This window comes from Humulus lupulus, chromosome 2, assembly GCF_963169125.1.
Source record: "Humulus lupulus chromosome 2, drHumLupu1.1, whole genome shotgun sequence".
In the NCBI taxonomy this organism is placed as follows: domain Eukaryota; kingdom Viridiplantae; phylum Streptophyta; class Magnoliopsida; order Rosales; family Cannabaceae; genus Humulus; species Humulus lupulus.
This window is the reverse complement of record NC_084794.1, coordinates 44,764,145-44,780,000: the sequence shown is the minus strand read 5'-3', so window position 1 is coordinate 44,780,000 and position 15,856 is coordinate 44,764,145. Positions and strand designations below refer to the sequence as shown.

General features: G+C 37.5%; 1 protein-coding gene across 1 annotated transcript; it reads left to right on the top strand.

Annotated features, from left to right (window-relative positions):
* Positions 1–4,045: 4,045 nt before the first annotated feature.
* LOC133817734 (probable carboxylesterase 17) lies at positions 4,046–5,700 on the top strand. Its single transcript, XM_062250329.1, has one exon. The coding sequence runs from the start codon at positions 4,388–4,390 to the stop codon at positions 5,426–5,428; it is 1,041 nt and encodes a 346-aa protein (XP_062106313.1). The 5' UTR covers positions 4,046–4,387; the 3' UTR covers positions 5,429–5,700.
* Positions 5,701–15,856: the final 10,156 nt, after the last annotated feature.

Sequence of the window (15,856 nt, the reverse complement as noted above, 5' to 3'; positions counted from 1 at the left end):
AGGTGTGTCAACACCTGTGGCACGATCATGTTGGAACTCATGTTGCTCTTGCAAATCAGATGCATCAGCAGGGTCATTAGACTTGTCAGAATCAGCAAGAGTATGATCTAAGTTACTTACCTCATGTGTATGTGAACTTGAAGAAGAAACAGTAGCTGGCGTTCTGTTTGGAGAGGCAAGATGAGCACCATCAGTTTGATTCTCTTGAGGTACGATTTGAGGATCAACCTGAGAAGAATTTGATGTATTGGGAGTAGAGACGACAGACCAGAAAGGAACAAGAACTGATACTGGAGTTTCAGATTTGTGTGTGATCAAAAAACCATGTTGAAATGGGATTTCTTCTTCATTGAAGGTCACATCCCTTGAGATGTAGAGTCTACCCGTGCTTGATAAACACTTGTAACCTTTATGACTTTCACTGTAACCAAGGTTAACACACTTGATTGAGTGAAATTGGAACTTATGATTTTGATACTTTCTTAGGCAAGGAAAACATGTAACACCAAACACTTTTAAGAAATTATAATCTGGCTATTTAGCAAAGAGCATTTCAAATGGTGTTTTCAGTTTTAGAATGGGAGTTGGTAATCTATTTATGAGATAGACCGAAGTTTGAAAAGCATCCCACCAATATTTGTAAGGTACATGTGCTTGAGCAAGCAAAGTAAGACCCATTTCTACAATGTGACGATGTTTTTGTCCCGCTCTTCCATTTTGAGCTAAGGTATGAGGACAAGAGTGAGTAAATGCAATGCCATGATCACTAAAAAACCGAGTGAAGGCTTGATATTCTCCCCCCCAATCGGTTTGTAGTCTTTTGATATGGCATGAGAATTGGTTCTCAACTAAGGACTTAAATTGAGTGAAGGCAGCAAAGGCTTCGTTCTTGGATCGTAACGGGTAGATCCACGTATACCTGCTGTAATCATCCATAAAGTGTATGTAATAGCAAAAATTGGTGTTTGACATAATTGGGGATGGCCCCCAAATGTCAGTGTGCACGAGTTCTAGGGGAAAGGCAGCTTTATAGGGATTTGATTTAAAGGGAAGAGAGTGAGATTTTCCTAATTGACATGCATCACAAAAACTGGTATTAGAAGAAACATTTCTTATATTAATTTTGTGTAGAACAACATCAAGGACACGATTAGATGGATGGCCTAATCTCCTATGCCATCTATCTTTGATTGAACAAGTAGATTGAGCAGCCACAGGCTGAGTTACATGGGAATTAGAAGTCACAACAAGACCAGAAAAGCAATTAAAACTGGAAAATGGTGGAGTAGAAGAAGAGTCAGCAACTGAGGTTGAACTTGGAGCATCAAACTGATAGAGACCATCTTTAAGCTTCCCCTTGAGAACCACCTGGCTTGTCCCCTTGTCCTTTATAAAACACAGATCAGAGAAAAATTCAACATACACATTATTATCTGAAGTAAGTTTAGAGATGCTGAGTAAATTCTTGGTAATTTTGGGAACATGCAGAATTTCTTTTAAAATTAGAGGAGAGGCAGATAAAGTGTGTAGAGAGCCAATACCGACATGATGAATGGGGAGAGTATTACCATTAGCCACAGTAACAGTAGCCTTACCATTGTAATCCTCCTTCATATGCATTTTGGTTACTTCAGCGGTGATGTGGTTGCTGGCACCACTATCAGCAAACCAGGCATCATGATCCAGACACTCAGATGAAGCCGTAAGAGCTGTTGTACTATTCAGAGATTTGTTATGACTATGACCACTGCCACCAGGTGCATTGCCCATGAAAGTTGTATCATACCTATTGTAACAATAGGCTGCAGAATGTCCATATTTCCCACAGACCCGACAGGTTGGGCGAGGACCATTGCTTCTTCCTCCTCGACCGTGAGATCGGGGATTGAAAAATTTGTTATTGTTGTTGGAGCCACCACGAGTGTTATTGTTTGTGCCTCTACTAGTTTCAGAGAAAGGGTTTTTGTTAGCAAAATTTGCAGTAGGAGCATTGAGTTGGGTAGTACCTGAAAAGGAATGGAGTCGCTCCATTTTACTGTCCTAACTAAGGAGCATATTCTGAAGTTCCTGCCATGTGGTAGAGTCTCGGGCTTCTATGAGAATGACCATAGGAAGATAGTCAATGTCTAAACCTGAGAGAACATTGGCTACTAACTGATTTTCAGGGTAGGGTTCCCCAGCCAGTGCGAGTACATCGGCCCAGTGTCGCTTTTGGCGCAGATAGTCGGGCATGGACAAAGCACCCTTTCTTCCTGTCTGAATCTTGGTACGATATTCGTACATCTTAGCTCTTGAATGTGCACCAAACAAGTCTTCAAGAGCTTTCCACAGAGAGGCAGAGCAATTACATCCCATCACTTCTGAGGCTATTCCCTCAGACATGGACCCGTATAGCCAACCGAGTAGAAGTTGATCATTCACGACCCACTGCTCAAAAGCTGGATTGACCTGCACAATAGAACTAGGAGTACCATCAGGCTGTGTAACAGAAGGTAAAAATTCAAGAGGCTTAGTGAGGGTTCCTTTGAGGTAACCATCCAAATGGTGTCCACGAACAATGGCTGAGACCATTGTTTTCCATAAGGTAAAGTTATTGCGATCCAACTTCAAGGCAAAGGGCTGGTTTAAGGTGCTCCCAAACTGAGGCACGACGACGGGCGGAGCTGAGCTGTGGCTTGTGAGGGGAGGTGCAGCAGTTTCGCCACTGGTTGCGGAAGTTCCATCGCCCTCCATGGATCACGACACACGCCAGATTTGGTTATGATACCAAGATTGAATTATAGGTAAACAAGGAAAGAGAACAATAATGATAGTAAATGATGAAATGCTCAGCTCATTCTTTGCTGAGTCTAAAGAATTTCATTTATAGGAGATTTGTATTACACATGAATATTCTAGAGATATACACGTCATAATATCAGTACAAAGTTTGTTACAAATTCACAGAAATAGAGGAGAATGTTTATTCCCTAATCATTGGATACCAAACAGCTCTTTTCCCACGATCTTGGACTGTAGGCTGAGGTGAGCATTGGGCCTGACTATATTGGGATGCTGATTCAATATACTTGACAAACATACCACTTAAAATTTCAAAAGATTAAAATATTTCAACTGCTTGACAATGTGACATCCTTCCCCTCCAAAGAAATGAGCGATAAAACGGATCGTTTTGGTAAGTCGGCTGTATAAAGAAGGATCTGGTACTAGTAGTCGTGGACGGGAAGACGAGTCATGGCAAACAAGGCGGAGAGGGTTCTCGCAGAAATTACTTGAACCACGCAGTTGTTTTGTTTGAACCTCTCTGGCCGGCGGCATTAAACAAATTTAGTATTTACTACAATTATTTAATATTATTACTACAACTCAAATTTAACACCAATTATATATCCATTATTTCTAAAATAAATGCATACAAATATGTTTACAATTATATATTAAAAGTATTATATAAACACGTCATATTTATATATCCTACCACACCAACATTATTTAAATTAAACATAACATAGATTTTTTTTGTTGCTGTTGTTATTTGAATTCAATTTATTTACTTTTTTTTTTTAAGGAAATTGAGCGGCAATTTACACATTTATTATTTGTAATTTGAAATAATTATATGTTTGGAATCCAAAATTTCTTATGTATTCAACCTTATCGCCATGTGGCACTTCCACAATTATACCTGAAGGAATTACGAGTTTATGGTGATAAACGACAAAAGAAAAATTAATAGGAAAGCTTTCTGATCAGCTGATTTTATTTGGCACATTTCGATTAGACTTGGGAAGTTACTGCAATAAACGACAAAAAAAAAACATAATTCTGATCAGCTGATTTTATTTGGCACATCTCGATTAGACTGTGGGAAGTAACTGCAATAAACGACAAAAAAAGAAAAGAAAAACATAATTCTGATTAGCTGATTGAAGCAAAGTTTTCTAGATCGATCGATCGATCGATCGATCGAGTGTGAGCGTGCTTTTACAATAGTGAATAAATTCAATTTTCATTGAAGATAAGGGAATCAAAATATTTACAGCTACAAAATGTATGATCGACCATGTGGTAATTAAAGAAATGAGATTTTTGAAGATCTCAGATATCCATGAGAGAATCTAACGTGATGAATACAGTGAATGAGTTCACTTAACCCACTTGCAACACATATATAATATTATACAAAAAGGAAGAAGCTTCAATTTCTTTTCCCATGACGTTCTCTTCCTGACGAATTCTATAGCAATAATATTCTTCTTAATTATTCTCTTGCGTATCTCTATATAAACACCTTCAAAGCTCCAAGAAAATTACAGAACCACAAAATTAAACCAACCTTATTATTATATATTGATTACATTTCTAGCACTACTCCACTTATTCTAAAATGGCTGCTATTTCCATGGACCCACGTCTCAACTACTCATACAAGAACCACCACCAAAATGGAGCCGCCGTGGAAGAGATCCAAGGCCTGATTCGAGTTTCAAAAGACGGCCACGTCGAAAGGCCGGCCATCATCCCCACTGTCCCCGCCACATGGTCACTAAACCAAAACATTGTCACATCAAAGGACCTTGTGATGGACAAACTCACCAACCTATGGGCGCGCATTTACGTGCCTACAAGCTCTCCGCCGGGCCAGCTTCAACCTTTGCTCGTCTACTTCCACGGCGGTGGCTTCTGCGTGGGCTCCGCCGCCTGGAGCTGCTACCATGAGTTCTTGGCAAACCTTTGTACCAAAGCTAACTGCGTCATCGTCTCCGTGAATTACCGTTTAGCCCCCGAGAACCGGCTTCCGGCTGCTTACGAGGACGGTTTCAACGCCCTCGTGTGGATCAAACACCAAGGTCATAATAGTTTTAGTACTGAGAACAGGTTCTGGTTAAGCCAATGTAACATGTCAAGCCTGTTCTTGGCTGGGGACAGCGCTGGAGCAAGCATAGCCTACCACGTCGCCACTCGGCTAGCCGCCTCGGACGACGCAGTTTTGAGGCCGTTTCGGCTGAAGGGTGTGATTCTGATTCAACCCTTTGTTGGTGGTGAGTTGAGAACAGGGTCGGAGAAGTATGGCAGTCAAACAGCGAACTCGGCGTTGACTCTCTCTGCTTCCGACACGTATTGGAGACTGTCGTTGCCTTTGGGTGCGAACCGGGACCACCCTTGGTGCAACCCTGTGATTAATATCAATGCAGACTCGGCCAAGTTGCGGTTTAATGTGGCTGTAATGGTGTGTGTTTCGGAGATGGATATATTGAGGGACAGAAACTTGGAGCTGTGTAACGCTTTGGCTAGCTCAGGGAAGAAGGTGGAAATGGTTATGTATAAAGGGGTTGGTCATGCATTTCAAATCCTGCATAACTCTAATTTTTCTCAACTTCGAACTCAGGAAATGTTGTCCCATATCAAAACTTTTATCCATCAATAAGTATTAGTTAATTAATGTTTTTTTTATGTTTTAGGGTATAAAAATGGTTTATAGTGATATTTAGGAGGCTCACTATTTATGTTTATATTAGTTAAGTTTAATTACAGGGCTTTTTTCTAGTATAAGTATCACAAATATATGTGGTTGGTATGTTGTAGTATATTATCAGTCTTTGTTTTTTTTTTTTTTTAATTATCTAGAGACATGGTGATCGACATGGTGTAGTTAAAATGAAATGATATATATACAATTTTATGATGATTTCTTAACCATTGATTTTATGCCCCCAAACAAAAAAAAAAAAGGATTTTGACCGGTTCTTTTTCAACATGCTAATATATGCTTTTGATGGGGCAACATGAAGTATCTATGCTTTATTGGACCACCCTCAATTTGCTATGATCGTTTTCCTTTATCTTTTCCATTTTGCTTCATTATTTCTGCGCTTAGGAATGACAATGGTGCATATGGGTGATGATTTTTTAATTACCATTCCATCCTCTCGTAAATTAATTGTGAAAAAACATACATTATGTTATAATCTATTAACAGTTTGCATAACCAACAAACCATAATAATAATAATAATAATAAAAGTGTTGTTATTTGACATTTTATGGTACATAACACCACATGAGGCGACTTCTCATGATTAATTAGAGATACTTAATGTTAATTATTAAATTATATTGTGTAACCCAAAATTAAATTGCACTAATAATAATAATTATATGATCACTTTCATATAATTGGACACTACTAGTACCACATAGCATTTTTCTAATAAAAAAATCATGATTATATGTACTCATTTAATGATAGTAACAAAAAAAATGGAAAAATCTAAATTGAAGTAATTGTTAAATGATTTTTTTTTAGTTTAGATACCACCAAATAAATAACATCTTAAATAATTTCAAACTCAATATCCTAATATATATATATATTGAAAATGAATTACTAATATATTAAAACATTAAAAAATATTTTGATTTCCATTCATATTACTCATATATTTGTTGACGGTGAGAACTCGTCAACGAAGTTGGGTCAGAAAACTCAAAACTTGGTAAGAGAGTGAATAATTTAGAAGAAACTTAGGAAGAATTCAAGAAAAAAATGCAGAGCAACAATGACGTAAAAACGCGTATATTGCTTAATAGCCTGAGTATACAATGAATTTTCCAACCCATTTGTCTGAGGGGTGATGATTTATTTATAATGGAGCTCTAATGGCTTTTGATACACTGTCAGGGTAGTAGCACAGGTCATAGTGGTGTTGAAGGGTGTGGTGTCAGCTTTGGTACGTGGTCAGATGTATGCAGGTAGTGCTACCACTTTGTGTACTATTTCATACAACCACTACTTGTCTTATACGAATGTCAAGGCCACGCCTCTGACCTCTCAAGGCTGGTACGTTCCGTACCCGTACGTACACCCCGTACCTGATGGTCGTTCTCATACTCACAAGATGTGCCTTTGCTCCAAGCTTTCTCACATTCCACCAAGTGTTGGGGAGCTTATGGGTTCTATTTAGCTTCCTTATGTTGAGGTGTTTTTGGAAAATATTATGTTTGTTATGCACCTCGGCGTATCGATACCTTTCAGCATTTCGGTGCCTCTTGGCGCCTAGGCGAGTCAAGCCTCGCCCTTAGACAAATTGGGCCTCACTATGCGAGGCCCTTGTGCACTCAGGAGTAACGAAACGAGGCGAGGTGCCTAGAGGCACTACACGAGGCCCTCGTTCCTTCATGGAAAATGGTAGGTGGCCCAACGGATAAGCGCGCGATGCCTAGGCAGGTCGGACCTCGCTATCACTCGAATCTTGTGCCAGTCGCCAAGTGGTTAGGCATGCGATGCCTAGGCATGTTAGGCCTCACTATGCGAGGCCCTTGCTCACTCGGGTCTATGAAAGGCGCTAACCATGTGAATCTCTTCTTCAGCGATACTTGCATTGGACAGGTATTCCACAGGGATGGACTTGAGCATGTCTCCGTCTTTGGTGGATACAAGCTTTACGAGGGCATCAACATTGGTGTTCTTCTCCCTTGGATTTACTCTATGGTATACCCCTTCAAACAATCCAAGTAGCCTTTTACCTTTGTTAGGTAGGCCGCCATCTTAGGATCCCTCGCTTGGTACTCGTCCTTCACTTCAAATGTAACGCCCCAAATTATTGAGATGTTAATTGACCCATTCAATAAATAATTTTGAAATAAAACATCTTTTATTTTAAATAAATCAAACATGAATAACAACCTAAACGTTTAAAAAGAAAAAAAAAACTTTGAAGTTTCATAAATACCATTTAAACAAATAAAATCCATCATTTAACTCCATAACGAGACTCAAAACGTCATTTAAAATAAAAATAAAACATATCTTAAAATTGGACAGAAAACATTAAAACTTCCAAGTAGGCCCGACCCCTAATGGTCGCGATATCCATGACATGTACGCCCTCCATTGAAACTCTCCAACTCATTGCCCTATAACCACTTCCTTGCCTTTACCTGCAAATCAGAGACCCGTGAGCCAAGGCCCATCAAGAAGAGCGGTGTAGGACACAACCCACTTTAAATCTTACCTAAGAACATAACTCAATTCAAAACAACATAGACAATTAAATCATAAATATAACATTAAACAACATGTCACATCCATAGTAAAATATACATAGTGCATTAAAGCACATGAGAACATAAGCATGCATTTCCAACATATCAACGTAAACTACTTAAAACATATAACATTCACTAGCATAACCATGTATCAAATATAGGTAAATAAACATAAAAATTCTACTACTAAGAGTACGTCAAGCGTACATGCTGCGTGCAGGTGTCCACTCTTCTTACCTCAAGTCCAAGGAGCATCAATAATTATGTTCCCTTCAAGTATCCTTACCAAGCCCTAGTCACAACGTAGAAATATTTAATTTAAAAAAAACTTATAACTCAACCCAATATCATGCAATTACTCTTAGTCTTTCTAAGACCCAAACCATTATAAAGTGTCTTTAAGAAAGTCCTAAAAATGTCCCCAAGAAGTTAGGGAGGAAGTCCCCGATGAACCCATGTGAAACGACTTCAAAATGGCCTAAAAACAACCAAAAAGGACCCTGTCGTAGTCAAGCGTCGTGGCCCTAAAATGGGTGCCGCAACCCTCATTTTTCCCAATTTCTAGGCATTCTGGGAGCCTAGGCGCGCTCCTTTTGCGCTGCGGCACTGGTTCAAAAACCAGACGCCAACTAAAACTTCATTGGTCATATCTCCCACAATATAAATTAATTCTTGAAGATTCTTTTTGGGTTTTTCTCATCTTGAATCCCTCTATATCATCATAAAATTTTTAGAGAAAAATAAAATACAAAAAATTCATGAGAAACCTCTAACTTCATAACCCTAACAAATCTCATGCAATAAAACTTCTTCTTCCCCGAGCTATGAACATATATCACAAAATTAGTCCTTATATCATCATTGATTCTTCCATAGCATGTTTATAGCATTAAAACATATTTATAAAATACCCTAATATGAAATTCTAACAATTAATTCATAGCATCTACCCTTAAACGCCATGAACAATTATAAACATGACCTAGATTGTAAAGAGTAATAAGATCTTACCTTTAAGTTGATTCTTAGTTCTCCAACTTTCTAGACCTCAACCTCGGAGAGAATCCTTGCCTTGATCGATACAACAACCGACAATAATATGATAGATTTAACCTAATTTATTTTAGTCTACAAATAATTAACCACCCTAAAACCAAAAGACCAATTTGCCCTTAATTCTAACCCTATGATAATTAGAATCAAATCCTTTTTTTGTAATTTCACATAAAACTAATAGTTTTCAATTTCCTTAATTATTTTATGACCCAAAAATACTCTAAATTACACTATGGTCTGTAACTACAAAATCGTGACACTAATGCCCTTACTACTTGAAGGAATCATTGTTGTTGCTCATAAACGTACAAAACTTCAAAAAATTATTCATATAATCATATTTCAATCATAACATAGTCAAATAGACACATAATCATGTATTTACATAAAATTACCAAAATACCCCTTAGTAACGGAAGCAGATATTACATGAAACACCACTAGTTGCGAGTCGCTAAAAACGTGCAAATGTGTTACCTTTAGTTATTTGGCCAAACGCAAGCTAGCCATAAATGCCTCATACTTCGCCTTGTTGTTTAAGGCTTCAAATCCAAACCTTATCGCACAATACATCTTGTGCCCCCAGGTCCAGTCATAACTATACCAGCTCCTGCCCCTCCTACGTTGGAAACCCCATCCACATGAAGGTTCCACTCCTCGAACTCTCATTCTTCTTCCTTCTGAGCCAGTCCATTTCCTCCTATCTCCTTTTCTTCACTGGGGCGGTAAGTGAATTCAACTATGAATGTAATAACCAATGTTATTATTTTCTCCTTAATTATGACTATATGTTAGTTTTTATTATAATTTATAGTTTAGTTTGAGCGGTGGAAATTAAAAATATTGCTTTAAGTTTGAATTTTTTATTTTAAGGTATGATGACTTAGAAATAGTTATAATTTAGATCATTATAAGTATTATAGCTAGTAATTTATGGGATATTTTTTTTAGCATATGATTAAATTAGTGTATAGTTTTAAGTTCTTAATTAAATTTGAATATAGTTTTATTAAAGAATAATGCACACATGTTATTTGATGGTCTAAGGAATATACATGTGGCGTTAAATTAAGTCCCAATTATTTAAATATAAGTATATGACCGAATTTCCCTATAGTATTATTAGGTGGAATTTTTGTGAATTTATTTATAGAGTAACAAAGTTTAATTTGAAGAACCAAGTGTAGACCTAGCTTAGTCATTGGCATGTGGAGCATATTTAGGCTAGGATTTAGACTAAATTTTGAATTTACATAGGTGTCACACTAAGCTTGAACTAAGTAAATATGTTGAAGATAGGTTAAACCATTTTGAACTAGTTTGAATTTGAAAAAGCATAGGTGTATGTGTGAGAGACTAAGAAGGAAACCAAAGGAGACTTTGAATACATTTTGTTACATAAGAGTGTAGGTGGCATCAGTGGAGAAGTTGTAGCATTTGAATAGGAGAAAGAAAGGGGCTGGCCGAAACTACATAATGGAGGAAGGTTTGAATTTTAAAAACTAGTTGAATGGTGGTGGAGAAGTTTAAGGAAAGGAGTTGGGGTTGGAGCCTATAAATAGAGCCTTTCACCATTCATTTTCTCACACAAATCAAAGCCTTAAAGTTCTCTCCATTTTCAAAGTCTACATCTCCCAAAAGTTCCCATCTTTTTAATCCATAAACACACCATATAGCCGAACCATTATAGCCTTTATAGTGCTCGGGAATTCGTTTTCTTCTATTTTCTCTATAAACCCTCAAACACTATAGCCATTATAAACCTCTATATAGCCAAAATACACAAGCCTATCAAACCACTATATAGCCGGAATTACCAAGTATCAAGCTCTTAGCATTGTTGTTAAGGATAGATATTTTTGGTGGAGGCTTGAGGTTTCGGAAGTATTGATCTTTTGGTTCTAGGTTAAATGTATGCATTTTATAACGTTTAATTTTTTTGGAAGTTTAGTTATTATTATGAGTCTCTAATCTTAAATATTTTATGTTATATATAAGGTTTGGGGGATTCTCTATAGCAAAAGCAATCTTTATTTTCTTCTCTTATTTCCACACTCAAGGTAAGGGAAATAAGGTAGTTTAGTTTATAACCTAGTTTGTGATATGTATGACCCTAATGTTGGGGTTTTATGCCCTAATTAAAACCCAATTTCTTTGTAATCTCATTTATTATCAATAAAAGAATAGAAATCAATTTTTTTTTACTTGGTCAATCACTTTGCTCACATGTTTTATTTTCGTGATTATTTGTTTAATATAAAATTCTATTAAATACCGAGTATATAGCTAATCGTATTTATAGTGACGTAATCACAATGGAATATAAATATGATTATATGTTCAAAATAAGTTAGTCCTAAGATTAGTCAGTGCACAAGATTTACACTGACTTGCCAATCTATGATATGTTCTACTTACACATCACCGTGTTATGTTCTTTCCAGAACATTAGCAAAGTAGATAAGATCGGATGTATTTGTTTCTTCGGATTGGACTGATATTGACAGTTGATAGGATAGTAAACATATGATTATTATCTATTCTAGTCATATCATATAGTTGACCATAGGTCCATTCAATCTCAATTTTGAGTGGTTAGTATTCTTACTGGTTGTATTATTTGAGTTCTTTGGCTTGTTCGTTACCAACTTACCCTACGGACTAGTCCATACTTACATCTTGGGAACTCGGTAGTACAATTGAGTGGGAGTGTTAATCATAGATATGAACATCTATAGCTTCTGATGAAGAAGTGAAATGATGGTTTCCTTTTAGTTTGGTTCAAGGTGTTAAATGATAGAGATCTTATTTTAGTAATTAAATTTTAGTTTACTAAAATATCATTTACAAGGAACTAAGTGTTTTAAGGATAAAATACAATGAGGGGTAAAACAGTATTTTAGTTTCATCTCATTGTAGACCGTCTATAGAGGATTGAGTGACAATTATTGTTGTAACAATGGATAATTAATACCGTATCTATATTGCTTATAGAGAGTTCTATGAATTTAAGAGTGCAATTCTGAGTTTTTAGTGGAGTCACGAGGAATTAATAAGTTAGTAAATTATTTTGTTAGATTTATGATAACCTATTGGAGCTTGATTTCATAGGCCCATGGTCCCCACTGTACCTTGGATAAAATCATCTAGATAGTCTCAATTAATTGATTTAATTATCAATTAGAATTATCAAAGTTGACCAGGTTAATTTTGGATAGTTTCACGAAGTTATGTAATTTTGAGAAGAAAAGAAAAATTATGGCTGATTTATTAATTAAGATAAATTGGTATCTAAATTAATAAATAAGTTTAAATCAATGTTCAAATTTTAAATAATTAATTTGATAAAGGATTTAAATAGTTATTTAATTAATTAAATCAATAGAAAATAATACAACCATTGATTTTAAGTCCAATGGGCTTATAATCAAATGAGAAATTTCACGGGCCTACACCCCATGATAATTTCTACCCAGGACTGTTAATTGGCTATTATTTTATTTATTTTTTAATTAAATAAATGACCTAATTGAGTCTATAAAAACAATGCTAAGAGAGAGTTGAAAACACAAGTTTAATCACTGGTTTTCTGATAGATTCTCTCTATGTTGACCTGTGAAATTGGCCAACGGTCGTATGTATAGTATACGATACCTTTTGAACAAAATAAATAGAATAAATGACAAAGTACGATTATCTTAAATAAACACAAAGGAATTTTATAGTGGTCCAGCCCTGTTCTGATGAACAGTAATAACCTAATCCACTTAGCTTTTAGTATTGAATCTCTCGACGATTACACTGTTGAGCCAAAGTATTCACTCGTTCTCACTTGCCCAGAATTTCTCCCCAAATTCTCTTTAGATCTCCAAAATTCTAGAAAAAGTGATCCCAGAAAAAAGTCCCCTTTATGAAGCCCTAGGTTCTTTATTTATAGTACCTAGGGGCTGTTACATGATCAATAGTATTGGAGATCGTGGTTTGGTACACGATCATTGTGAGTAAAGATACGTGTCCACCTCCCCATGATTATGAGATCATGGGTCTTCTCGTTGTTTCTCTAGATCGTGGTGGATAATGCATGATAGAAACCTCTGGGAAGATGTTAAGTCTCTGTTGGTATGTGAGACTTAGGTGCTAGGCCCGATGACCCGAGCTTGGGTGTTAGGCCTGTGACCTTCTAGGTGCTAGGCCTATTAATCTCAGTTTGAACGAGAGTGAGTACTCCTCAGTGAAGTGTACTTGGGGGTTTGAGCTGACCACCCTATGAAGAATAGGGTGGGTCGACCACCCAGGTGGTTCTTGAGCATGTCAGGCCGACCACCCTAGGGGATGGGGTTAGGCCGACCACTCCTAGGGATCCTTGGGAAAACTGGGACCGACCACTCCTGGGGTAGGGGTCTGGCTGACCACTCTCTTGGACACACTGGGGCCAACCACCCCTGGGGTAGAGGTCAGGTCGACCACCCTTAGGGCTTTTGGGCCTGCTTAGGCTGACCACCCCTAGGGGGTTTAGGCTTGGTCGACTTCCCCATAGGTCCTGGACCTATCTTTTTTCCTCGTCGGTCTTTTCTCAATACTTTGTCATTTTTCCCCTGATTTGTGATGTCGTCGCATTATCATTCGCCATGTCATCCTCGTATTTTTTAGGGATAAAATTTGCCCCCCAAGTTTATTGTAATGTTTTCAACATTATGGTAAACTTTATCCTGGCCCGAGAAACATACCGTAGCAGTACTTAAATAGTCAAGTCCCTTGGGACATTACATAGTACTTTTTTAACTATCAATAATTGTCTCGGTACAAAATTTTTTGGGGCAATTAGAAATTCCTAAAAATAATTAGGTTTTTCAAGGAAAATTAATTTCCTAAAAATCTAATATATTTTTCAAGGAAATTTAAAATCCTAAAAATATAACATATTTTTCAAGGAGTTTTAAAGTCCTAAAATTATAATATATTTTTCAAGGATATTAATTCCTAAAAATAAAAATATTTTTCAAGGAATTTTTATTCCTAAAAATATAAGATAGTTTTTCAAGGAATTTGATTTCCTAAAAATATAAATATTTTTCAAGGAATTTTAAATTCCTAAACATATAGATATTTTTCAAGGAAATTAACTTTTAACCATACCGGATATTTTTCAAGGAAATTTGAATTCCTAAAAATATCTTGTCTGCCTGAGAGGTTATAAGTAGGTCTTCTCTTCTCATTCTTGCTCTATGTGCCACTTCCAAACAAGATCAAAGTCTGATTTCTCGAGTTCCTCATCAAACTCAGATCTTTGGTAAGTACTTTCTTCTAATCCTGACATCATTTAATTTAAATGTGCTTAGATTTATAAGAAACACTTTGAATCTTTGAGGAATTTTTATCTGAATCTTCTTGTTTTGGTGTATCTTGATCCAAAATAATTAACTTACTTGAATTAAGATTCCTCTGAAAAATGACGATTTCCAGGGTTATAAACCCTAGGATGGGCGATTTCCAGGGATGTAAGATCTTAGGCCGACCACCTCATTAGTCTGGCAATTTCTGGGACTCCAAACCCTAATACCTACAATTTCCAGGGATAGGATCATGGTTAGGGTCGAGTACCTTCAGGGCTTCTCCTTGTGCGATTTCCAGGTCTAGGAACTAGGTTTGGGCCGAGCACCTTCAGGGCTTCCCCTGTGCGATTTCCAATTCTAGGAACAGGGTTCGACCGAGCACCCCTAGAGCTTCATGGGCCAAGTACTTCCTTTCCCTTCCCTTAGGCAATTTCCAAGCCTAGAATTAGGGTTAGGCCGACCACCCCTAGAGCTTCATGGGTCGAGCACTTCCTTTCTCTTGCCTTAGGCAATTTTCAGGGATCCAAGGTGGTTGACCCAAGCATAAGTCGACCACCTGGGACCCTAAAAATAATATTTTCATCTCAATTGATCTCCTTGGGGGCCTTCCTTGTACTGTAAAAATTACTTTTTCTGGAGACTTGAATGATCCTCTAGCACTTTTCTGAGGCTTGCGTCTCTGGGGTGGTCGGCCTAAGGTGGTAGGCCGACCACCTATGCCCCATTTTTCATGCTTCGTAATTTGATGGATTCATGGTGGTCGGCCCAGGCTTAGGCTCACTGGGCCGACCCCCTATATAGAATTTTACTCTTGATTTCTTCATTTTTACTCCTTAGTTCCTGGATATGCCCCCAGCTATTGGCTTCATTATGCTCATTTACTAACTTTAATCTTCATTTTTCTTTGCAGATGTCCAGCTCCCCTTCATCAGACAAGTCAGTAAGTGAGCGTACTCCCCAAGAGTTCTTGGAAAGGGTGAAAACGATTCTCCCTTGCTCCACTTTATATTTGTTCAGTGAGGAAGATTTCTTGAAAAGGTACTGTCCAATGGCGAGAGTAAAACAAACGACTCGACAACCCTCTGAAGATGATCCTCATATTTCCAGGCACATCACCCAGGGCTCCTCGCCTGGCTCTTCTCAAATTTCTTCTCAGCACAGTACGCCCCGCAGCTCCCAAGGCACATATCAGTGGAGTCATTCTTCTCAGCGGGATAGGTCCAGTCAGCGAGACTCATTACAACGCCCTTTGCACTGAGATACTAGTCGGGTTCCCCATCAATCTTCTTCTCAGCAAAAACATACCAAGGGTTCTCATCGCTGTGCTACTCATTCTCAGGATCGTTCTATTCACAAGTTTCGACCTAAGGTGGTTTGCCTCCTTCCAAGAGCAAGACAGTCTCGCTAGCTGCGCAGCAG